Here is a 26083-nt window from a genome sequence, read left to right on the forward strand (position 1 = left end):
TGCGTCGGGAATCATGCCGGGCGACATTTCCTCTGGTTTCAGCTCACCTTTAACGTTCCTCTCGAGCTGCAGAGGCTGCCACAGCTATTCACTCAGGGACAGGGGCAGAGGACGAGAGCACGTGGCAGCATGGAATGTTACATCCTTCTGAGTTCTCTGCTGAAGTAGTGGGAGCAGAGCTTAATGATGGCAGATGCGGGTTCAAATCCTGTGCGGCTGAAGTGAGTCACTTCACCCTGCAGAGTGGCAGTTTTCTCAACTGTACAGTGGGGTGGTAATTCATGCCTCAGAGGGTGTGAAGATTAATTGGGACACTGCCTATCATTGAGAAAAAGCAGGAAGGTGCTTGTGAGAGGGAACTGTCAGGAATCCCGGGAGCTCCCTGGTGGCAGAGGATAAGGTACCAGCCAGGGAAGCCCCTCGCAGTTCTCCGTGCTTTTGTGACACAGAGACTGTGTACGACAGAACGGGTTCTACCTGTGAGCGCTGAGGAACCAAGTTAAAAATAATAGCGGCCTGACTTGTCTGACGTGTGTTTCCTCTGCCTCACCCCATCTGTGGCTGGTGGGTTTGGGAAGTATTCAGACAAACAGGGGCCATGTGTATGGACGTTTGGCAGAGGTGAGGAGAGCTTGAAGGCAAGGGGGTGCTGGGATTAAGGATGAGACAAGAGTGTCATGTTATAATATGATCTCTGGCTGGTGTGCTTAATGACTCATACTACTGACTTTCTGAGCTCAGGTCTGCTCATTGGATCAGAATGGGAAGAGCTCGATCTCCTGCAGTTTGGAGTGTGTGTGTGTGTGTGTGTGTGTGTGTGTGTGTCCTTATCCCTCTGCTGATTTGTAGTGCCATCTAGTTAAAAGTATGTAATGTTCAGGGCGCCTGGGTGGCTCAGTCAGTTAAGGGTGTGACTTCGGCTCAGGTCATGATCTCACAGTTTGTGAGTTCAAGCCCCGCATCGGCTTCTGTGCTGACAGCTCAAAGCCTGGAGCCTGCTTTGGATTCTGTGTCTCCCTCTCTCTGTGCTCCTCCTCTGCTCATGTTCTGTCTCTCTCTCAAAGATAAATAAACATTAAAAAAAATTTTTTTTAAGTGTGTAATGTTCATATGGGCTTTTTATAAGACTCCACTGAAGAAGGAAAAGTAGCAAAATTATGTGTTTTCAATTATGTTTTCACCAAACTTATGTCTAATTATCTCTGATGGTTTTTAAAAAATTTTAACTTATTTATTTTGAGAGAGAGAGAGTGAGAGAGAGAGAGAGAGAGCAAGCAGGGGAGGGGCAGAGAAAGAAGGAGAGAGAGAATCCCAAGCAGGCTCTGTGCTGTCAGCACTGAGTCTGATGTGGGGCTCAAACTCACGAACCATGAGATCATGACCTGAGCAGAAACCAAGAATCGAACTCTTAGCCAACTGAGCCACCCAGGTGCCCCATCTGTGATGCTTTTAATCAGTACTCTGCAAACCCATCCTTCACCACAATATGGCAGCAATGGTGAGATTCCTAACCCTGAGTCTTGCAGGATATCCAAGTGCTTTGTGAATTGTCAACCAAAGACAGTCTTGTTTCCAGTCTTATGGTAGCTATCAGCGGCCAAATCTGTGAATGGTGTTGTGGGAGGAGCTCTGCCTTCATCAGACTGTTGTGATGGCCAGGACATGCCCTTTCCTGGCTGTACTAGATGACAGTGACATAGTGGATAATGTGTTCCCTGCTGTTGCCTTTGTAACCCATCAAATCCCTCCATTCTTCCTTCTGTCCCTCTTTCCATCCATCCATCCGTCCAGCCAGCCAGCCAGCCAGCCAGCAAACACTTCTTGGCATAGCTGGCACTAAACTGCCAGAGAATATGGAGGTAATGATCATAGATCCTGCCCTCAGAGACCTCAAAATGGAAAATGGGAGTCAAGACATTTAACTTGACTTGACAAGACATTTAACTTGAAGATGAGATGAAAGCTCAAGGAAAATTTTGGTGAGGGAAAGAGTGGGCTTTGAACCGACTGCTCTTTGAGAAATACACAGGATCCCAGTGTGTGAAGACTGTCCATCCTCACCGTAGGCGTGAAGGCCCTGAGTCTGGAAACAGGTGGGTCTTTGTGAGGAATCACCAGCATTTGCGTTGGGCTGAAAGGAGTGTGCATTTAGGGGCACCTAGGTAAACAGCAGTTCCTAGAAGTCAAGTTAAGGATTGGGACTCGCCTCCATAGGCATCAGAGAATGCTTTCACAGCAGGTGTGGCTAAGGGAAGACTTTCTGGCCCTCACCTGAACCTGAATGCATGCTAAGAGATTTTGAGAAGTCTTCTACCTGTTAAAGAGTAGGTATTAGCTGAGAGATGGGGCCGTCTCACTGATGGGTGGTGGCTGATTCAGCAGGCATATGTAGCACGACCTACATTTCCTTCTCCTTTCATGGCTTCTTTTCAAACCTCTCCTTACTTTTCGGTTTTTCTCACTTTTATTGACAGTTTTTCCCACCGTCTTCAGCCATTCCTGTAAGACCTGTTCTCCAGCCTCACCTCCCAGCCCTCCAGGAATTTGGGAATTTGGAGAAGGGAGTTCAGCCTCCATGACCTCTTCTATCTTTGGAATCTGTTCCTTGGCTATAAATAAGGCCGTTGCTTAGTGCCACCATCGATGGTATTCGCAGCTGTCCCCTGGGAGATGGGCTTAGATGAATAACCCATTTTCAAGAGGACCTGGCCATTAGGTGACAGCTATTTATGGTTCCTATTGACCAGGGCCAAACCTGAACTGCCAGTGACATTAAAATTTCATTTGCAGTGAAGCTGCCTTTCCCTATTGGGCTGTCTCTTTCCATTTATTTGAAATATGTAACCACATTGGTCTAAGTCCTTAAAAAAAGATGAGCAACAAAGTCTTGGGGGACTCCTGTGTTCTGGCTTCTGGGATTTTCCAAAGGCTAAGGGGCTTACCCAGAGTCACCAGGTCAGTTGGTAAGTCACAGAGCCAGAATTCAAACCGACTCCTGCCTGGAATCAAAGCCTAGATAATTTCCACGAAACCATGCGTGTCTGATTTCTGAACCTGGCATGTCACTACCGAGGGTTTTATTTATTTTGTCCTCTGATGTGTCACTCACTCGGAGCTCAGTAGTTGATCACACGTGCAATTGTTAAAAGCTCGTTCATGCCGAATTTGCCTCAGTAGTCACAGTGCGCCATCTCTCCAGAGTTTCTTTCCCACCCCCTTCTGGGAAAATAAACAAGGCCCTAAAATGTCAGGCAACATCCCTTCGGGCTTTCTAATCCGATGTACTTGGTAGATGGTTGAATTCTCTAGTACGCTTCTCATTGGAAAAGGTTCTCTTCCTGAATTCTGTTTCTCCATCAAAGGGATATCACATGGTGCGTGATCCTTATTTCTTAGTGGCCTTGACGTTGAAGCTCTTTCACCTGTACTGTCATCCGATTCCTTCTCAAGTACCTGCCCCTTCTTTAGCTTGAACTGTGGAATACGGTCAGGCCCAGGGCCAGGGGAGAGAATGTCTTGATCTCTACATTAGTGACAGTTGTTAGAAGGAAGGAGGTGCAGTGGTTTGGGAAAGCGGAAGGCCTGGGTTGAATGTCAACCCTGCTTCTTGTTCATTGCCAGACCTTAGGCAACTAACGTCTCCGAATCGGTTCTTTATAAAGTGAAGATTCCCCTCTGGAGAGAGGGTAGGGAATTGGCTTTTGATACTCTCATATGGTCTGTGTGTGCCACTGGAAGCTAATACTTTGAAATGAGAAAGAACAATGCTCAGGCCCTCCTTGTAGCACATACTTAGTAACCGTGCTGCCCTGTTCACCACGTGATACAGATTATCTAAATATTAAGAAGTAACAGGTGTGGATGAAATGCTCCCCCTTCCTCTTTCCAGAGATAATTACCCAGATTATCCATATGTAGAGCATGATCTGATCATTCTCAACCCTGCCTATGCATCAGAATTCTCTAGAAAACTTTGAAAAGAAAAAAAAACCAAAAAGGCAGATGTGTGGGTCATTCAGACGTACTGAATCACTCTTCAAAAGTGGAGCCTGGACATCTGTGTTTTTTAAAACTCCCCAGGGGGGCGCCTGGGTGGCTCAGTCGGTTAAGCATCCGACTTCAGCTCGGGTCACGATCTCGTGGTCCATGGGTTCGAGCCCCGCGTTGGGCTCTGGGCTGATGGCTCGGAGCCTGGAGCCTGCTTCCAATTCTGTGTCTCCCTCTGTCTCTGCCCCTCCCCCGTTCATGCTCTGTCTCTCTCTGTCTCAAAAATAAATAAACGTTAAAAAAAAATAAAAAAATGAAACTCCCCAGGGACTCTTGACCAGCAGCTAGAATCGAGACTACTCGTATAACCAGCAAAGGGAGCAAGTGTGATGTGTGGATTATGGATAAAGCCCCTTGGGTTTTTTTTTTTTTCTTTTTCTTTTTTCCTGCCACAGGACTAAGGCTCTCACAGCTTGTGGCCTTTTCTGCTCATTTATACAGAGGCCTGTGATCACCATAATTTGCAAAGATAGTCTCAAATGAGGAATTTGAATATCCCTGCCTGTAATACTAATCAAAAACTCCCAACTTGGATTCTGATCAGGACCCTGCAAAGGGAGGGTGAGAACAGTTGGCCTTCCCTCTCCACTCCTGGGGAGCTGTGCACAACCAAAGATACCTACACAAAGGTGCCTTCCTAAGCTGGTTCCCTGCTCTGTTGAAAGCTGTGGTTTTCTTTTGTGGGGTGCTTCAAGGGCCCCTTTCTAGGACCCACGATGAACCCCAGTGTGCAATCTCTCCAAGGAGATACTCAATTTTCTTGCCCCAGCAGCGTGGTCTACAGACCAATCCTAACCTGTCATGGTCCCTGGCTCCACCACTGGAACCATCAGCGATGCCCTCTCTCTCCCTCAAGATTCTCAGGGCAGAAAGCAGATTTCAGACCATGGCAGGAATGCTCATCTCAAGACCCCTCATGACCGCAGTGAAGCACCAGGTTTGAGCAGGTGGGTAAGAGGATGTGCTTAGAGTACAGAGTTCTCCAATGACACCCTCCTCTCAAAAAATCCTCTCTCACCACACTTCCCTCTCTTTTTATATCTGCCATCTGATGGAGCAGGAAACGACTTGAAACTGGCTTTTTGATATTCCCTTGAAATCCTACATTTTGCACATTTGTCTCACACTTACCTTGGTGCCTCTGTTGAAGCCCAGGCTTAGAAGCAGCTCAGTCTGTCGCGATGAGTTACCTGCATAGTGGCCAAAGGCTTAGGCTGGGGGTCGGACAGCATTGGTTTTGAGACCTTAAGCAAGTGGTTTAACCTCTGTGGATCTCTGATTTCTCAGTATTAAAATGGGACCAGTCATAGACACTAAGTTTGACATTGTAAGAATTAAATGTGACAAGTGTGTATAAAGGGCTTTGTGCTTGACACCCAAGAAAGTGGTACCCATTATCCAACCCAGTTCAGTTAAAGCTCTAGCCATCATAGCTGCCTTCTTTCAAACTTCATTCACGAATAGACAGCCAGCTGGAGAGAGGGACTGCTTCACGGCTGCTCTGGGGAGAAACACTCTGGCTCAGCAGGTTGCTTGTCTAGAAGTCACCAGGGGAAGGTCTCATGGAGCACTGGTCACAAAAGCAGGGTCGCAAGAGCTAACTGAATTAAGCAAGTTATCAGGCAGTGGAAAATCAGTTTGATTTGCATCTACGAAGCAGATGGCCAGGACAAGATGATGAAATTAGTTTTATTATGTTAGGGGAAATTAATTTGTCACTTTTTTTCTTTTGTTTTTGTTTTTGTTTTTTTTTTTCCTTAAAAGATGTGATTTTTGTCTCTGGTAAAAGCGATTTGTCGAGAAAGTTTATCCTTTAATGGAAAACCAGGGAGGTAGTAGGACCTTGAAAACCCTTATATTCTAATTGTCTGTTAATAGTAAATTATGTAGAATGTGGCCAGGAGAACAGAAATGCTGCCACCTATTGCTGGCAAAAGCTGGCTTATGTTTCCAAGCACATGGGGGATTTAAAAAATTATCCTTAAAAATCTTCAGACAGTGGGCCATTGATTCATTTTGGAGACATTTTTCCTCTGCTGACGTTCTTGGAATCTGGTGTTTTCTAACTTACCTTATGAATTACAATGTCTCCCATCACTTTTGATCTGGTTAACCTGGGGGAGCCTCAGGGATTTTGATTCCTTCTCTTAAAGGTGAGGAAGACTCAAATGGAAAATCTTTCGGAACAAATAGGCTCTTTTGAGATTGGGCTCAGGGTTGTTAACTGGGAGATTCCCGACAGTTGTTCTTTGGGCACAAATAGTTCTTTTCATGGCTCTTTTGAAAGGATCAAAGCAAAACTTGGAGTTTTGAATGGCTTCTCTTTTAAGTCCTTTTATCGTTCAGAGTTACTAATGAGCATTCCAGGCAACTCACCCACACTGGAAGAGCTTCTGGTACATGGTAACTAACGTATAAACTTTATACGTATACCCATGTGTGGTGTGTGTGTGTGTGTGTGTGTGTGTGTACAAGTGAATGCTGTTTGTGAAGTTTTGTGGTCTCAAATCTAACTTCAGGCAAGGCATTCTGCCCTTGAAATGGCCGAATCCACACACACTCATGGGGTATTTAAGAGTTCGGTTTTCAAACCTGGCTGCTCACTGGCATCAGTTGTGGAGCTTCATAGTTTGTCTTTTCAAGTAGACTTTTCATTTTACAATAGATTTAAATTTACAGGGAAGTTGTGAAGATAGTACAGAGAGCTTCCATTTACTCCACATCCAGTTTCGCCTCGTGTTAGCAACCCCTTTCACTATGGTATATTTGCCACGATGAATGAACCAATATTTTAAAATCATCATGAGCTGGAGTCTATACTTTAGTCAGAGTTCCTTAGATTTTTTAAAAAATCTAATGACCTTTGTGTGTCCCCGGATCCCATCCAGGACGCCATGTTAGATTTAGTTGCCCTATCCGCTTAGGTCCCTCTTGGCTGTGACGGTTTCTCCAGCTTTCCTTGTTTGGATGACCTTGGTGGTTTTGAGGATTACTGGTCAGGTGTTTTGTAGAATGGGCCCCTACCCCACCCCCAGCTGAGATTCGTCTTGTGCTTCTCTTATGATTGGACTGTGGGTTTTGGAGGGAAAAACCAGAAAGGCAAAGTGCCATTTTCATCACATCCTGTCAAGGGTACGTGCCATCAACATGACTTATTGATGGTGAGGTTGATCTCGACCGTCTGGCTGTGGTGGAGTTTGTCAGGTTTCACACCTGTAGAGCTATTCTTGTCCCCCTTTGTGTACTGTTCTCTGTGCAGCCCACACTTGAAGAGTGGCAGTTCACACTCCACTTCCTTGAGAACAGAATATCTACATAAATTATTTGGCATTCTTTTTGCACAGAGGATTTTTTTACTCTCCCCATTTATTTATTTATTCGGTCCCCTAGTTATATCAGAATAGACTCATGGATATTTGTTTCATACTTTGGGTTTTAACCCAGTACTGCTTCATTGCTCCAAACTGTTCCAGCTTCGGCCATCGGGAGCTCAGTGTGTTTTGGTGTGGGCACACATCATTACTGTCTGGCACTATGATGCTCCAGACCCATCTTGAATATTTCCTGTCTCATTCCAAGAATCGGTGGTTTCTCTGAGGATCCCTGGTTCCTTATATTGGAGAATGGTGTTAGAAACCAAGATATGGGTACTGAGTGTGCTTGTTGTTACTAGGGTGTCACTGTTTTTAGACCTTTTCACTTGGCAGAGCAAGGAAGTAAATGTGTGTATATTAACCCATGTATATATACATAACTACAAATATTATATTAAGATTGAAGTAAACATTAGTTTGTAGTTATATAGTATATAGATCAGTATATAGTTTATGCCGATAAACTGTATTGTCATTTAGTTTATAAGCTTAGCTGATAATTTATATAGTATTTCCAACTCTGATCGATTACCACATGGATCATTCCTGCCTTCCCTCCCTTGCTTGCCTGTAACCCCGACTCCAACAGTGAGAAGCATCTGTGAGGTTTGTTAAACATGCATGTGCCAGGACCCACGTCCTAAGGTTGAGTGAGATGCCCACCTGGAGCCTGGGCATCTGTATTTTAAAAAGCTCTTGATAGGTTGAAAAATCCCACTGTAGGCTCATAGTACCATGTACCCATCTTTACAGCATTTGCCACAATTGTTCTCTGACATCTTCTTATATCTTTATTTGATATCCTTATATGATTAATGTTTGTCACTCTCTGAAGACAGTAAGCTCCTTGTCTGTTATGCTCATCACTCTATATCCCCCAGTAAGGGTGCACGGTGCATAAGCACTGTAAGGATTTGTTGGATCAGCGAATGCAATTACACATGGCAGTAATGAGGGAAGGGAAAATAAATATTTATACACCCCTTCCTACATTCCCAACACCTTTCTAGCTGCTTTTTGCAATATTGTCCAGTTTGGGGATTTGAATTGGGTCTGGCTGACGACAGAACCCAAGCTCTTTATGTTACAGAAATCCTACCATAGGAGGCCCCTTGTTTCCTGCTTTGCATGTCACTGGAGCTGCCACTGGCCCTGATGGAGCTGTGTGGGTGGCCCAGGAGGAGGCCAGAGGGGGAGAAATGGCAGCACCCATTTAGAGTCTCACCAAGGCCCCATTAGGAAATCGACTCCAATTTGGTTTGGGGAGAGCGGTGTTTTCTCCTTCCTTTTCATGCTCACAATGAAGGTGACATTGATTTACAATTCAGTGGGTTGGAGCAGGGAAAGGAGGCTTCTATGGGTGGAAAAGATCAATTAAATGATTATCCCAGCTGCCACACACTAATGCCTTTCTTACTGAGTTTCAGAATCAGGAAGCAGAAGGCCACCACATTTAGCCTTTTACAGGAAATCTAATTGCCAACTTTGTGGTGCCAAGTTTTATTAGATTGGCAAGAGTCAGTCTTAGCGGCTGCCAGTATCAGGCACTCCAGAAAGCTTCCCCCTGGCCACCTGGGTTCTAAATGACCTTCTCTGCTTCCTTTGTGAGTGCTTTTGCTGAAGTTTTATGAATGTAACATTTTTACAGTTTGTATCTTTTTGTGATTTTTGTCTGGCTTCTAGAGGCCGGGACTGAAAGCCTGGCCAGTAGTCAGAATTATTTATTGGTTTCCTACTGTGTGGTAGGCACTGAGCTAGTGGCTGGGGATTTTAGCGGTGAGCAGAACCAAAGATTCCTGTTGTTTATACAGTCCTCCACCTAGAATGCTTTTCCCCTAGATCGGCGGGTCCCAAAGTGTAGTGTGTATGCGAATCACCCAGAGGGTTTGTTCAAACCCAGACTGCTGGGGCCCACCCTCAGAGTTTTGGATTCGAGAGGTCTGGAGCGAGCCCTGAGAATCTGCGTTTCCAACAGATCCCCATGCGATGCTGATACTGCTCTGGGAGAACCACTGTCCTTCATCGTTGCATGATTGTCTTCTTCTTATCAGTTAGGTCCCTATGTAAATGTCCCCTCCTTAGAGAGGCTATTCTTGATTTCCTTACCATAGTATCTCTCCACCCTTGCCATTCATACTCTATTGCGTTTTCTCCATGGTATTTATCATTCTCTGGTATGAGCTTGCTTGTTAGTTTATTGCCGTTTTGTCTCTCTCCCTCACCCCTCCTCCACAATAGAATAGAGGCACATGAGAGCGTGCCTTTTGACTCTGACTCCTCCAAGCCTAGACTAGTATCTGCTGCAGAGAACGTGCTCAGTAAATACTTGAATGAATGAAATCCTTACAAGCATGAGTGTTATGAAGGAGAGGCCTCGGATGCCATGGGAGTGGAACTGGTAGACCTCAGGGAGGGCAAAGACATTCCATTGCATCCTACAGGGAGCAATGGTGTGGCCGTGACGCCTGTTTCAGATACTGTACCCCAGCGTATTGCTTGCCAGGTCATAGGCCACATGGGATTTAATTGTTCCATAGCCTTTCCATGGTCCTTTCCACATTGACAAAGGTCATCTCGAGAGCAGACCAGAATTCCCTCAGGCAGGCATCCGACCCTTGTACAGACGGGTTCGGCAAACTGCCGGGTCCCAGATTACCAAGCTTGGCAGGATGCAAGGAAGGCCTGCCTGCAATGCGCCTCTTCTAATGACCTTCCTCCTGGTATCCACACCCATCCACTCGCCGAGATCTGGAACCCGCAGCCATGTGGGGGCCTGGGCAGCCCTTTCCAAACCCCTGCAAGGTTGAGTGTGAGAGGGCTCACACTCTCTTCCTTTTGCAGGCGTGAGACTTTTGGGGTGGGAACAGGTGGATTCCTCTCCTTCATCAGCCCCTCAGAGAAACGGAAGGGCCTGTCGTTCCTCTCGGAGAGAGAGTGTGTCAGGCAAAAGATGAGATGCTTGTAGGCAACACACACAGAGGTTGTCAAAACCGCACTTCAGGAGATGCAGGCACGTCAGGCTTCTGCTCTTGTGCGGCCCCAGCAGCCACCGCCTCAGACGCGGCCTCAAGCTTCCTCGCTCGGCCTTTGCTAAGCGGGGAGCGAGCCCCCAGGTTTGTTCGCCTGGGACAGCCAAAGGAACCGCGATTTATTTCCCTTGAGTGTGTCATGAAAATGTCAGCACAGAGAGTCGGGTTATTTTGGAGGGCGAAGAGAATTTGGCCGGGGAGGTGGAGGGGGCCGCATCACAGCGCTCTGCAGCCAGGGCTGAGGGCCAGAGGGCCGCCCAGCGGGCCGGGGTAACATAAGCTGCCGCTATTCAGGAGGTGGCCCGTGTAAGAAAATCTGACCACAGCGGGAGCGTGACTTCAGCTAAAATTAACCTTCGAGGCTTCACACGCCTCCACAGTGCTTTGAACTAGACACCCCGAGAGGGTGCAGGCCGGTGGCTGCCCGCACCGCGCGGCTGTGGGGGACGAGCCATGCCTATAAGCATCAACTTGTGGGTTCCCGCCCGGGGCCAGAGTCGGGATTCCTGCGACCATTACAAAGTGGTAAGCAACGCTCAGGGACGCCGGCAGGGTCTCTGGGGAGGGATGATGAAGTTTGTTTGAATCAGGCTCCAGTGTAGACATGGTTCCAGGTGGCTTTCTATGCCGGCTGGGACCCCAAGGGCTCCACGGGGGGCCTTTCATCTGCCTAACACTTTGCTGGGCTGGCCGCCACCTCTGTGAGGACCCAGCGGTGTATTTTTAGAGCAGGTAGAGAGGACTTGTCTGGAAGTTGTTGATGGCCTTAAAAAATACACTTGCGTAAGCCAACAGGTGTGGTGTGTTTTCTCAATTGTGGGCCTCAGCAGGTGCAAATAGGGAGAAAGATTGACCTCTGTTAAGGGTTTGAAGAGATATAAGGGGGGTGTTCTAGAGGGCTTTACCGTAGAAAGGATTTGTTCCGGGGCAAATTGAAGCGACCTGTCTTCCCGTGAAGCCTGGGAAGAAGCACGCTGCTGACCTCTCCCACCCCTGGCCGGGGTCACCCTCGTGGGATCTTTCAAGCGAGTTGGTAACTGCCTCTGTGACTTTCCACTTACTGTGGGGAATCCGTGTGGGAGCTTGCAACACAGGGCCAAAGGGGGAGATTTCTTTTTCTTTATGCCGCCTTAACCTTCAGCCCTGGGGCTAATGACGGTCCTGATGCTCCTGGTCCAGTGGCACTTTGGTGGCAGAATCAGAATGGTCACTTTGATGTGGTTTGCCTAGTTTGCAAAAAACGAGATCGTTTATTCCCTCCAGCCCCCATGCCAATGTCACAGGCCTCATTCATGTTATAAGGCTTGGGAAGGACTCCTTTTCCAGGGTGGCGTGTGTACCTCTCTTATTTGCTTAATGATGGCTGCGTATAAGTGACTTGGAATGGTTCACTGTAAACTGTTTAAGCCTCCAAAACATTTCCTTAGGTGAGCAGGTCTGGATTGCCCTTATCTTCAAGAATAGGAATGGTGTTGGTATGAATGATGTAGGAAAACTCACTGTAAAAAGCTATCTCTTGATGTCGTTTTGAGGGCACTTTTCCACGTGAACCGCTCTGCTGAGCTCTCTGAATTATTTTCATCCTCTTGTTACCTCACTCCTCTGGGGCACTGGCTTATAAAAGCTGGCAGGCTGCTGGGATGCCGGAGCTGGTGTGTCTTTTGTGCTTTGTATGTCTAACACTGCCCAGGCTAAGCACAATTAATGGGGGCGTCTTTAGATTTTTTTCGTGTTTTTTAGCTCCCAGATCTAGACTCGTTGCCCTGTGAAAGAGATTCCTTTCGAGGTAGGACGTTAAAAATAGACATTTCAGTAGAGGAAGCTATGGTATGTGGTTCCGAGCTTTGATGGACACCTCTCACAGGCTGCATGGGATCTCTGTCTCCTGCTGAACCTGGATAGACACTGACCTCCAATTTCTATTTTCTCCGGAAGAGAGGGCTCTCCAGTTTCGGCCTGGAACTTCCCCCCCCCCCCCCCCCCCAATCCTGGACGTCCACTGACCTGGCCTGGGTTTTATGACTGCTATGTGACCCCAAAATGGCTGGACTGAGTTTGAGTACCTGGGCTGCAGTGCTGATGCTAAATCTTGTCCAGCTGAGCTCTCCCTTTCCCCATCTGTTAAATGGGGAGAATGTGTGTGGCTCTGATTAGATTGTGTTTATGAAAGAGCCTTATTAATTGTAAGCACTGCGGATGGGAGGCCGAGGCCGTGCTGTTGTTATTAAGTCTTTATTCTTCTTGAGCTGAATCAATCGGGGCTTTCTTCAGGACCCAATAGAATAAATACTATCTTTGTGCTCTGGGCCAGATTGTCTCCCGGGTAGGGGAGACGCCCCTTCTTTCCTGGGTGCCAGCTTGGTATCTGGTAGTCTTCCTAGTAAAAGCCTATTATAAAAATAAAAAACATAAGAAACCTGAGATGCCCCAGGCCTGACATCTGGGCTTGGAGAAGGGCCTGGGGCACAACAGCCACTTCCACTGTGGCCAAGTCTCTTGGCCATGAAGTTCCTGAGAAGGGCAGGAGCAGGACAGCATTTCCTAGGGCGGGGAAACGCCAGCCCCTGCTGGGAACTGCTGGCCCACCAGAGATTTTAAAGCCTGTGCATCTTTCCCACAAATGGCACAGAAGTGTCTTGGCCAGCACTGTGCCCGGTGGGATGTAGCTCCCTGAACACTTGTGAGGATGTCGGACCTTCTAAGGTCCCCCTGGGCCCAGTGACTTTGAGTACCTGGGCCTTCTTTACATTTCACTGAGTACCTGTGTGTGTGTGCGCGCGCTCACAGGTGCTCACATTTTTTTTCCCCTCCTTTGATCCTTAGAAGTTTGTGCTAGGTGCTGTTATTTTCTCCGTTTTATAGATGAAACTGAGCTTGAGTTCCAGTGATTTACCTGGATTTGTGTAAGAGGTAAAGCCAGGGTATTAAAAGATCAACTGAGGCACACTAAATATTGTTTCCAAATGTTTATCTTTGAGAGAGCACGCACGCACACACACGTGTGTGCATGCAAGAACAAGCATGGGGGACGGGCAGAGAGAGAGGGAGACAGAGGATCCGAAGCAGGCTCTGTGCTGACATCAGAGAGCCTGATGTGGGGCTCGAACCCACAAACCGTGAGATCATGACCCGATCCAAAGTCAGATACTTAACCGACTGAGCCACCCAGGTTCCCCCATATTAAACATTTTAAGAGCTTGTTTGAACAAAAAATCGATTAGAATCAGACTGTGTCCAGTCTAGCAGATGGAAAGGGTCCCAGAGAAGACTTTTATCGGCAAAAGGGAAGACTTTTATCGGCAAAATTGGGCAGATTACCTAGCTAGGGCTGAACAGGTGATTGACTGACAGTTTAAGATGATTTTCTGGGGGAGGCAAAACGGTCATTAAGTCTCAAGTTCAGTGATGTGGGACTTAATATAAGCAACTCCCCTTTAGGCCCATTTTCTTGTTTTCAGCAGAGGTCTGATCTGACTTCACACTTGTAACTACGCAAACATTTTCTCCTTGTCACAAAATAGATGTTCACGGAAGTTACCCTTGATGTGCCAACCATAAACCTGCTTGGCAGTGGGGAGAATAAGGAGATCTGGGCCCCTACCTAAGGTCTTGTACCTCCTAATTTTTCTAGGTAGAACTAAAGAAGGACCCTACCACCTTGCCTTAAGTCACACCTTCTCCTGCTGGAAAGGGGAACTGTCCATACCCCACGCTTGGGACCCTCTCTGAGGGCTTCTCCCTGATAAATCAGGCTGCTCTATAATCTGTTCTGAGAAATCTGACCCAGGGTTAATCCTTTAACTAGCATCCACTACTCGGGCTTCCTGGGCAAGGGAGCATCCTTAAACAACAAGCATGCGCAAGGGTTTGCCTTGGGTGTTGTGAATTTTAATAAGCAGTCTACAGGTTATATAGCCACTCACCTGCAGTGGTCTGGGATTGGCCCTAAGAAACCAAAACCACAAACCTTTTTACCATTTAAAAAAAAAAAAAATCACTCCTAAGCCTGCCAGAGTGATTACATTTCCTCATCCGAATCTATGGCCTTTAAACCATTGATGATCCCATTTAGAGATGTAAATGTTAGCTGGGAACAGTGATTCTCACCAGGCCATCCCTGGAAAGCAGCAAGCCTGCGACCTAACAAGCCTGATGGAAAGAAATGAGTCAGGGGAGTTGGGAGCACCCTGGTCGGGGTGAGACAAGGTCAGGCCCCGTGCCTGGGAAGGTCCCCCGTGCAGGGAGACCACTGTAAGTAAGGCCAGTTGAGACACCTTCAGGGGCAAGGGGGAGTCGGTGTGGGGGGCCAGGAGGGGCCAGGAAGCTGTGCCCCATAAGGTTAGAGAGACCTTGACCAAAACCCAGGAGGCCTGTGCGGGAGGAGGGATGACGCAAGCCGAGAGAGGGTTTCAGCCAGTATTCCTGGAGCAAGTGCCCCCATGACAAATTCCCCATTGGGTGCTGCAAAGGGACACCATGAACTAACTCCCCGTCTACCCACTTGGCCCTGTGGGTAGACCCCCGCACTCTCTTAGCCGGAAGTAACCTAACCTGGGTTCAGGCTCATTCTATCCAGTCCTGTCCCTTCGCTCGGCTCGCCGGGAGGCAGGCCTTGGCACCTCTAGGCCCTCCTCGGAAGGAGTCCGCTTACCCTAGAAAGCACTGGTAGGAGTCCAGATTTTATTGAAGATTTCAGAGGGGAGCATTTAGATAGTGTACAACTTTATTAAATGCCTCACGATCTTGTCTCCAGGGTTTCTCCCTCCTCCCATCCCACAACCTCTCCGTTTCCCAGTCTCTGGAGTTCCAAACCTCCCCTCCGTCTTCTGAATTCACTTTTTCTCATGCAAAGCATTTAATCTCCGTCTCCACTCCCCTATATTTGCATCCCCTGGCTCCTTCTTCTGCATAACAAAGAAACCTCCTTGGGGAAGGTGGGGGTGGGAATAAGTGACATAATTTTTTCCCATTTCACCTTTTGTATCCTAGTGGCATTTAACAATCAGTTTTCCAAGGAAAAAAATCCTGATGAATAGCACTTGATGTTTTCCGTGGTAACTCCTTCTATCAAGGCTGACTTTACCAAAATGACCACTCTGCACAGGGTTGGGAAGAGATGTGCTCTGTTTCCTTCACACAGATCTAAGAGATGTAAATAACCCGAAGAGCCTAAACAATAGTCAAATGTCATAAAGTAGGAAACAAGGAGTTTTGAGTAGTACCACCTTTATGAAATTTAATTGTTTTATATAGTTTTTCAAAAATTATACTGTATGTAAATTAAACTATTTATACAGTTCTAGAAAGGCCAAATGAACCTGTAATGACATAAAGCAGATCTGTGTTAGCTTTGCAACCTTAGTAGAGCTGAGGGATAGACTCTAAAGTGTTGCAAGGTATCCTGAGAAACTTAACAGAAACCCATGGGGGAGGGGAAGAAAAAAAGAGGTTAGAGTGGGAGAGAGCCAAAGCATAAGAGACTCTTAAAAACTGAGAACAAACTGAGGGTTGATGGGGGTGGGAGGGAGGGGAGGGTGGGTGATGGGTATTGAGGAGGGCACCTTTTGGGATGAGCACTGGGTGTTGTATGGAAACCAATCTGACAATAAATTTCATATATTGAAAACAAAAAAATAAAGTGTTGCAAGGAAGTTCTTGGGGCTGGGAGAAACTTTATCTTGATTGTAGGGATGATTTCATGGGTCAGAACTCATCAAATTGTACACTATCAGTATATTCAGGTTGTGGTATGTCAATTAAATTTCAATAAGATTGGAAAAGGAATTTTAATGAGACAATTTTAAATATTTTTCAGACTGTTCAGTTTTTATTAATTTTTTTAATTTTTATTTTTATTTTAGAGAGTGAGAACATGAGCAGGGGAGAGGGGCAGAGGGAGAAAGAGAATCTCAAGCAGGCTCCATGCTGAGTGTGGAGCCCAACGCGGGGCTTGATCCCACAACCCGGGGATCATGACCTGAGCCTGAAATCAAGAGTCAAACGCTCCATCGACTGAGCCCCCGCCAGGTCCCTGCAGACTGTTCACTTTTCTAAGTTAAGCTTGAGGATCCACAAGAACGACATTTTGCTTCATGTATTTATTTTTTTTTAAGTTATGGCCTTATTTTTAGGAAAATGCAGTGCCATATATTTAGGGTTGGGGGTAATATAAAAATAATTCCATTTCAATGGGCTTTTTTTCCCGCTATAAATTCAGGGGTGTCTCAGATCACCACAGGTTCTTTTGTCACTGGTTCTGTAATCGTAATCGTGGATGAAGTGGCCTTTGGGGATTCAGAATCCCTCCAGAAAAACACTGGAGAGGGACCAGCAATATCTAATCACAGAGATCATGTTAATCCCTTCAGAGAATATTTTGAATAATTTTAGATCAATTTGGTAATGCAAAGTTGGACAAGCAAAAAACTGCCCAAAGATGAAAACCCAGTCTTTGAATTAAAGAATAAAATATTAGACACTTTATTTAAAACCAGTTCACCCATTTCTCTTCCCCCCCCCCCCCCCCCCCCCCCCACTCCACTGGCAACCACCAATCTGTTCTTTTTATCCATGAGCTTGTTTTTTAAGATTCCACATACAGGAGAGATGATACGGTGTTTGTCTTTCTCTGACTTCTTTTACTTCCCATAAATGACCTCGGGGTGTATCTGTGTTGAAACAAATGACAAGATTTCATTCCTTTTTGCTGCTGAGTAATACTCCTATAGATGTATCACGATTGCTTTATCCATTTGTCTGTGGTGGCTCGTTTCCATACCTTTGTTACTGTAAATAATGCTGCAGTGCACATGGGGTGAATGTATCATTTCAAGTCCGTGTGTTTTGTCCGGGTAGATGCCCAGAAGTGGAGTTGCTGGATCATCTGGTATTTTTAGTCTTAATTTTTGGAGGAACCTCCACACTGCTTTCTGTAGTGGCTGCAGCACGTGACATTGCCACCAGCAGTGAAGGAGAGCTTCCTTCCCCCCCCCCCCCCTTCCTTGTGCTTTGGAAAAAGCTCTTCTGACAGGTGTGAGGTGGTCTCTCCTTGAAGTTTTGATTTGCATTCCCCTGATGGTTACTGATAAGCATCTTTGCCACCACCTGTTGGCCACCTGTAGGTCGTACTCGGAAAAGTGCCTGTTGAGACCTTTCTGGTTTTTTAGTCACATTCGGTTTTTTGTGATTGGATTTTAGAAGGTCTTAATAGATCCTGGATATTAGCCCCTTATGAGCTATATGATTTGTAAATATCTTCTCCCCTTCAGTAGGTTGCCTTCCTTTGTTGATGATTCTCTTTGTTGTGCAGGAGCCTTTTAGTTTCATGTAGCCCTGCTTGTTTGTTGTTAATTATTGGGGTGTAAGTCACATACGCTGTTAGTTTCAGATGTACAACATAGGAATTCAGTATTTGTATACACTGCAAGATGATCACCACAGTAAGGCTAGTTACCCGACACCATACAAAGTTAATACCGTACTATTCATTGTGTTCCTCATGCAGTACGTGAGCTCATGACTTTTTTAAGAGGACATTTGTATTTGATTCTCCTTCAACTGTTTACCCCCTTTTCCCTCACCTCTGGCAACCACCAACCCGTTCTCTGTATCTGTGAGTCTGCGTTTGTTTGTTTTGTCTTTGCTTTCGGTGTCCGATTCAATGAATTGTTGCCAAGACCTATGGCAAGGAGCTTACCTCCTGTTCCTCCCGTCCCCCAGGACTTTTATGGTTTTAGGTCTTACATTCAAGTCTTTAATCCATTTTGAGGCACTTTTTGTGTATAGCATGACAGTGGTCCAGTTTCATTGTTTCTGCATGTGGCTGTCAAATGTCTGTTTTTATGCCAATAAAAACTGTTCGGATTACTCTAGCATTGTAATATAGTTTGAAATCAGACCATGTGATGCCTTCAGTTTTGTTAAGATTGCTTTGGCTATTCAGGGTCTTGTGTGGTTCCATACACGCTTTAGGATTGTTCTATTTCTGTGGAAAATGTCACTGGAATTTTAATAGCAATTGCATTGAATGTGTATATTGATTTGGGTAGTATGAACATCTTAACAGTGTTTTTCCAATCCATGAACATGGACTATCTTTCCACGTGTGTCTTTTTCAATTTTATTAATGTTTTATAGCTTTCAATACACCTGGCTTTTCACCTTGGTGGTTAAATTTATTCCTAAGTATTTTATTCTTTTTGATGGTGTTTTTCTAATTTCTCTTTCTGAGGAATTCGAGCCATTATAAATAAAGACTGTTTTTAACAACCAGCTCACAAAGGTTCATAAAACTTATCGACTCTCCTGACCCAGTATGAGCCCACTCTAGTAGACCATTGTATGTTTTGTGTGTGTATGTATCTCGTTACATAGCTTTTAAATGCCCGCTGTCAAGAGGGTCCTGCTACTATGCTCCTGGAAATGGTCTCAGCAAAACGTTACCTACCAGTTCCTGTTCTAGGCCTTGTGCACTGACTGGTCTGAAAGATAGGTGAAACACCATCCTGATTTCATTGACTTTCTAATCTAGGCAATGAAAAGGAACAGATTTACTCACCCATTCTATCTATCCATCTGTCTACTTCTCTCCCCATTTAATCATTCACCTATCTTTTCTCGTACCCACCCATCCATATGTCCACCCATCTGAACATTAACCAGTCTGTTCCTTCATTTTGCTTCCATTAACCCATCCATTTACCCTCCAGGAAGTCAGCGCGTGCTTGTTGATTAAGCCCCTGCAGTGAGTCCGGCATGGCGCCAATGTTTCAAAGATGTTACAACACTTGTGCTCTATTCCGGGGAAGCTCCTCACTGGAGAAAGGTGAATAGGTATAACAGCCATGATAAACACGTGCAAAGTGCTTTTGGATCCAAGAAGAAGGAACCAGTAACTCTGATGAGCGTGAGCAAGTGGGCTGGGAAGGGCTTTAGAGGGCTTGACCCTTGGCCCGGGTTTTAGGAGACCGAGTAGACATTTGCCAGGCAGTGGGGTAGTGATGGCACCGCTGGCAGAGAAGACCACGTGGGCAAGAGCGTAGGTTTTGGGGAGCCAGCACACAGGATGTTTGAAGCGTGAGGACCCCAGGATCTCAGAAAAAGGGAGAGAAGCCTGCAGTCGGGTTTGGTGTCTAGGAAAAGGGGCCATCCTGCTGAGTGGAGGGGATGAGGGAGGACACGCCAGACCAGAAACCGCCCCCCCTCCAGCGGCGACTGAAGGTTGGCATGGCACGGAGCCTGTGCTGTGAGTCTTGATCCTTGGGTGGCCTTAATTGGCTTTTAGGCAGGCCCAAGGGAGACTTGGATCCACATTTTGCTGTTGTGAGAGGTGGTGGCTGTGGGGCGAGGCTTTCTGGGTCAAGTGGAGGATCCCCTTTTATTAGCTGTGTGACCCTGGGCACATGTCTTAACCTTTTAGAGCTTCTGTTTTCCAGTATATAATATGGAGGTGATCATTCATTTATACAACAGGTATTTAGTGAGCACCTAATACACGCTGGGCATTCTACCAGATGTTTGGGGAAAATGCAATGAATAAAACAGCTAAGAATTCCTGTTCTCTGGGAGCTGGCAGTCCTGTGGGGAGAGCCTATAGATGAGAGCACAGGTATAAGACATGTGACACACAGTAGGCCCTCCACAGAAGCGCACACCCCTCGCAGCAGGTGGTCGTGAGCAAGTGAGGAAAAGAAGGGAGAGTCCCACCTCTCCTGTGAGGTACGGTGCGGTGCACCTCCTGTTCCAGGATGACAGCAGCAAGAGAGGGGATCCCAGGCATTACTCCATGGTGTGGGATAAGCAGGAACCTATGTACTCATCCTGGAGAGTTCACCAGCCTGGTGTATTTATTTTTTTAAAGACCGTTTCAAAACCTCTGAAGCTGCTGTGCACACCCACCTGTGGCTTGTCATTGCTCCTGACAGACAATGCCATCATTGTACGGCTGTGGGGCTATTTCCAGGCATGGCCCCTAGATCCGCACAGGGTCCTAGGCCAGCCTTGCCCTGCTTCAGACTGGAAGAGCTGGGGTACCTGACTCCTGAGCATTTCCCGGTTCAGGGGCAGCCCGACCATGGTAACTCGTGTTATATTGGCGTTTCAGTTTTTACTATAGTGATGCTGCTGTGAATCATGTTGGCCTTGCGCTTTGGTGACATGGGAAAGTGTCCGTTCCACTCTTAGATCTGTTAGTCCTGAGTGACAAGCGGCCAGCTCTGTTCCCAGGGGCAGGAGAGGGTGACACTGTGGCTATTATGCAATAAGCCTTCCTCCCTTGTTGCTTTTCCCACATTGCCGTGACAGTTGACCTTCTGTGGATGGTGATTCCTTGGGTGGGCCTCTCCGTAGCAGTGGAAAGTTTCCGAGAGCCAGTCACTGCCTTTAAAACCTGCATACATTTCATGTGATCTTGGGAGAGTCCTTTCAGCTCTGAGCCTCAACTTTCTCATCTGTAGAATGGGGCGAATAGTATCTTCCTCACAAGTGAGCGGGGCACTAAAGGAGTCCATTGTTTTCAGGGTGTTCACCTTGTAGGTCATCATCTTCATGGTAATTAGAATCCTAGCTAACCTACCTACTATGTGCCAGGCATTGTTAGGTGATCTCCGCTCAATCTCAGAATAAACTGAATAGGTGGTTGACTCATTTTACAAATGAGGACACTTAGGCTTGGATAGTTGAAGTAACTTGCCCAGGATAAGTCTGCCGGGAAGCGGTTGAGGCATGGTCGGAACTAAAGTGGTCTGACTCTAGAAAGCGTTCTTTTACTCCATTCATCGCAGGCATCTGGCCGATGGGCGTTGCTGTCCTACACAAGACCACAGCAAGAGCAGAACCTGGCACAGGTCGTGCTCAGACTGTTGGCGTCAAGGCGTGCATGTGGCTCGAAGTGGTTTATGTTGATTTGATACTCGGAGGTCAAGTAGGAGGAAGGATGGTGCCAGAATGTGGAGCAAGATGGAAACCCAGAGTAATGAAATCCAGCAGTGGGGTCCTTCCTCCCAATGCTCCTATCTTCTGGCTCCAGAGAAAGAGGTCTATTCCTTGGTATATATAAGTGCATGTTAGAAAATGTAGGTTGACAGTGGACAGTACTATTCTGCATGTGGCCAGGTAAGGGATCTAGAACCCAGTCAATGTCTCACTCAGTGCTCTTGGAGCCCAGCTTTCTCGCACCCTGACCTGACTGGAGACTGACCAAAAGCCTTCCCTATTGAACCTTGGGGCAGCCGAAAGGTGTGCCACAGAATCCTTCTGCTTTCGTATCTTCGTTGCTGGAGAAGTCTCTTCAGAGTTCTTGCTTGAACGTTAACTTTGTACCCAATTTTAAAGGACTATGGGTTCTTTAAGGAGGGCTCAGCAGGCCCTAAGGGCATCTGTGTGTGCATCAAAACGCTGTTACCTATGCTAATGTCTGTGGGCCATCAAGAAAAAAGTAAAATTAGGTTAATTTAAGAAGCAGGGATCATGATAATCCATTTGGGAAAGCTTTCCAAATAGGTATGGCTCTCAGAAGGATCAACTCTGAGCAATCTAGAATGATTTATTCCCCCTAACTTAGTCAAGGGTTTATTGATTTGAATGTCAGTAACCCCCACTTACTTAATACTGTGTGCCAGACATTGTGTTAACCACTTACATACATGCTCTTCTTTAGTCCATAAAGCAACCCTGTGTATCACTGCCACACAAGTGAGGGACGCAGATGCTCAGCAGGGCCGTGACTCACCAAGGCCACCCAGCTGGTAAGACGCAGAGCCAGACCTCCGCCCTGGTCTGTGCCAGCTCCTGAGACTGCCCTTGTGTAGACACCCTGCCCTCGTGATGACTGTGGTTGATGGAAAGACCACAAACGACCTGAGTAATGCATCAGATGGCCGAGATGGGGATGGAAAGAGAGTCCTTGCCCTTCAGGGTGGGCATGTTGTGAGCACTGGGGACGCAGAACAGAACTGGATTCTTCTCTTGAGAAACCAGGGGGCGGGGCCACTGGTCCAGCCCAGCCTCTCCTGTGCCATGTGATCTTGAACAAAGAGGTTGATTTCTCTGTGTGCCACTTCTTTCTCCAGTGTGTAGGGATACCATTTCACCTGAGTGTTTGTTTTGAGGCAGTGGTTTTATTTATTTATTTATTTTAAATTTTTACCTCTTTAGAGAGCATGTGAGCCTGAGCCGGGGAGGGGCAGAGAGAGAGGGAGAGAGAGAATCCCAAGCAGGCTCTGTGCTCTCAGCACTGTCCCATGAACCATGAGATCATGACCTGAGCCAAAATCCAAAATCGGGTGCTTAACCGACTCAGCCACCCTGGCACCCCTTGAGGCAGTGGTTTTAAACAAGGCAGAGGTCTATATTGAGAGGGGGGGTGTGGGGGAAAAGGTCAGCAGCTACTCCGACGCCCCTCACCCATCCCATGCAGTTAAAGGTCCTGTGGACACGTGGCTGCACCTGTGGGGTAGGTGCCATGGTCCTTGCTAGATGCCAGAGATGCAGCAGTCAGTGTGTTTCCAGCTTTGCCCTTGATAACAGATGGTACGTTTTGACTTTCTTGAAACTGTTAGTCATTGAATAGTTATTCTTCGTGGTATTCAGGCACCAGGTGAGCGCTCTAGATGTTGTTGCAGTATCGTTCTTCTACTTCAGAAACCGTCAGAACTAAGCCATTTAATCACATACTGCCTAGTCATGGAAATACTGGGTTGATGACGTGGCCAAAGTCTGGAGCCAGACCTCCACTGAACTGTAGCCAGACAACAGCATTTCCTTTGCACCTGCTTGACTGGAAACCACCTGTGATGCTACATGACTGGTTGACTTTAATCATCCTTGGCACTTCGTTCTGAAAGCTTGGTTCTATTGTCTCTCTCCTGGAATGGCTGTCCTCCTGCCCACTGCCTTCTGGATCCATCGGGCTGTCCGGCATATTGGTCTGGGGATTTCTAGCTGAGTTGTAAATGGCCCCCACTTTTGGTGCAGTTCCTCAGTGGAATTGTTCTTGGGTTTCGCGGAGTACTACCCCCGCCCCTTCACTGAGGGCTAATTGCCGTATAAATTTAGCAACATTATCCCCACTGATTGAACGCAGTGCAATTATTATCGGTTTTCTTGTTACAACTAATAATCAGGTTTTTGACTTCAATTGATCTGTCAAAATTTTCCTGCTTTGATTTCTGCCTCTGTGATACGGAATGATGTGGATACGGAATGATTGCTTATAAGCAAACAAATGACGCGCTCCTTGAAATTCTGTCAGGGGTAATAAGTGAGTCAAAACGAATTCGCTCTTCAGCTGTCATTGCCTGCTTTCCCCCTTTTATCTCTTCCAGCTTCTGACAGCAGCTTCTCTCCCTCGCTGAGTGCTTCTGGAGTACTGATTCTCCTGTTAGGAGGGGGTGGGGGAAGAGGCAGCTGGTGAGATGAAGGACCGAGTGAGAAAGGCTCCTCAGGTACTAGTGCAGAGTTATTCTGGAGCTTTGTTCTAGAATGATCTGATTTGGAGGTGGAGGTGGGAATGGTGGTTGCGCTCTTTCCTACCACGAGGTCCTTTTTTCTCCATGGCCACTGGAAGCTCGGAGAACGAGGATCGCTCGGGGTAGCAGCATCCGCAGCCCCCAAGTCTTTATACCCGTGGAGCTCTCCATCCGAGTTGCTCTGGAACAGCCGATTCTGGGACGCTGAGGCTTGGACAGGAAGCTCTGCATGCTCTAGCCCTGGCTTAAAATCTTTGAAACACGCATCGCTGCAATTTTTGTGAGTTGCCAAAGCCGATGGAGTCCGATGACTAGGGATGTTGTGAGTTCATTTTCCAAGGGTGCCCCTTGAAAGAATGGTGCTCCACACACGTGCTACTGAAAGAGCAAGTGAGGGAGATGGGGCTGAATAATGTCTATGCTTAGCCTGGCCCCTAAAAATGGGTTCTTACAATGAATCTAGGTGTTTGCTTATGACTTCTTTAAAAAGTGGAGAGCTGGGGAGGAAGGAGGGGAGGGGAAACTCCGGGTAATTAATGACTCTTATTGGATGGGTCCTGATTAATGAGCTTGAGCCACAGCATGATTTATTTTCTCTGTCCCTTCCTGTTTGAATCAATAAAGAGCTGTGAAATCCTGGTTTGAGGATTTGCTGAGGACTTACATTATTTATCTCAAATGTAATTGGTTTCCCGGAGATTTGCCCTCTTTCTCTGTGTTCAGCTCAACTTGGCAACCACATACGGCCCCCTGCTGTGGGCCCGCACCTAGGGAGGCACTGCTGAGCAGCAAAGATGGGTAGGACATGGTCTCTGCCCACGTCTGGTGGTGAAGGTGGGAAGATGGCACCGGCGTACATGTTATCTACAGTCTCTGCATCGTGTGTAGCTCAGGATGCAGCCGGGAAATCCAGAGTGACTTCATGGAGGGACTGACCTAGAAATTGAGCCTTGCCAGGTGACCCTGGTGGAGGTACTCTGGCAGATAGGATGGCATGAATTCAGAGATGGGGAATTGTGGCGTCAAGTTTTCCTGAAGGTGATGGTAATCATGACCACTGAGCACCTGGTATGGTGGGCGTGGTCTCTCATTCGGTCCCTGTAACACTGGCAAATCTTTTCTGTAAAGAGCTGGAGAGTAAATATTTAAAGCTTTACGGGCCAAAAGTTCTCTGTCACAGCTGCTCAACTGTGCCACTGTGGCATGAAAGCATCCAAAGATGACAAGTGAGTGTGGCCGTGTTCCAAATAGATCTTTGTTTACAAAAAAACAGATGGTCAGCTGGGTTTGGCCTGGGTCACTGTTTGCCCGCTGTTTTACAATACCTTAGGTATAATCCCCATTTTATGGAGGGTAAAATGGAGATACAGAAAGGTTAATGGAAATTCATTTGCCCGGGGCTGAGGGCCAGCTGTACTTGGTCATTTCCAAAGCCTATCCTCTTAACTTCCACATACACCGCCTCCCCCACAAGGGTTGAGCGCGGTCTGGGATAGAGTGGGTGGATCAGACTGCCTTGAATAGCAGTGTGAAAAGCCAGACTTGAATTCAGTGGGAAGTGGGGAGCGGTTGATGAGGTTTTTTTTTTTTTTTGAGCAGGAGATATGTTTAGAGCTGTGCTCCGGGAAGACAAAGTTGCAGTGGTGTGTGGTAGGTAAAGTGAAAGAAAGGCTCTTCTTTTACATAGTTTTGGGTAGAGAAGCTCATTTCTTCGGCAGAGCCATTTCTGACCACTGTAGAAGTTCTCCTTGGTATACCAGATACCCACATGGCCCCACCATGGCTCCAAGGTGAGTGTGTGTGTGTGTTTGTGTGTGTACACACATACACTTGTTGAAAGAAGTTTGCTTAACCTTGGTTTCTTGCTGGATTGTGTGGACCCGCAGAAGACTGGTTTTGGAGAGTAGATCTATTTTAAAGTACCTTTAACTTCCAGGAAGAGAATGAGCAAAAGGGTACCAGCATCACCTCCCACTCAGCAGTATCCTTGTCCATGACCCCTTCTCCCCTCAGCTAATGACCTTGGGAGTGGATGGCTTTAAGCTTTGGAATGTTTCCACAGTCCTTCGGACGTAGCTTGTGGGATCCCTGTAGTGCTTGAGGGCATCTTGGGTGCATCTCCTAGCTGGGGAAGGGAGCTTGGCTCTAGGAACCAGCCTGGTCAATC

At 46.8% G+C, this 26083-nt stretch overlaps 1 protein-coding gene across 15 annotated transcripts in view; it reads left to right on the plus strand.

Moving 5' to 3' along the window:
- NAV2 (neuron navigator 2) overlaps positions 1–26083 on the plus strand; it is a 741392-nt gene that overhangs the window by 442312 nt on the left and 272997 nt on the right. The window contains exon 1 of one of the 15 annotated variants that reach the window (XM_058688454.1): positions 10794–10975. The exons of 13 other annotated variants lie outside the window; for them this stretch is intronic. In XM_058688454.1, coding sequence (XP_058544437.1) covers positions 10904–10975 — 72 coding nt within the window. In that variant the 5' untranslated portion in view covers positions 10794–10903. Of the gene's footprint in view, positions 1–10793; positions 10976–11130; positions 11484–26083 lie in introns of those variants that run through there. One more of the 15 variants, XM_058688456.1, reaches the window with a different exon arrangement.

The sequence above is a fragment of the Neofelis nebulosa genome, chromosome 10 (assembly GCF_028018385.1).
Source record: "Neofelis nebulosa isolate mNeoNeb1 chromosome 10, mNeoNeb1.pri, whole genome shotgun sequence".
Classification (NCBI taxonomy): Eukaryota; Metazoa; Chordata; class Mammalia; order Carnivora; family Felidae; genus Neofelis; species Neofelis nebulosa.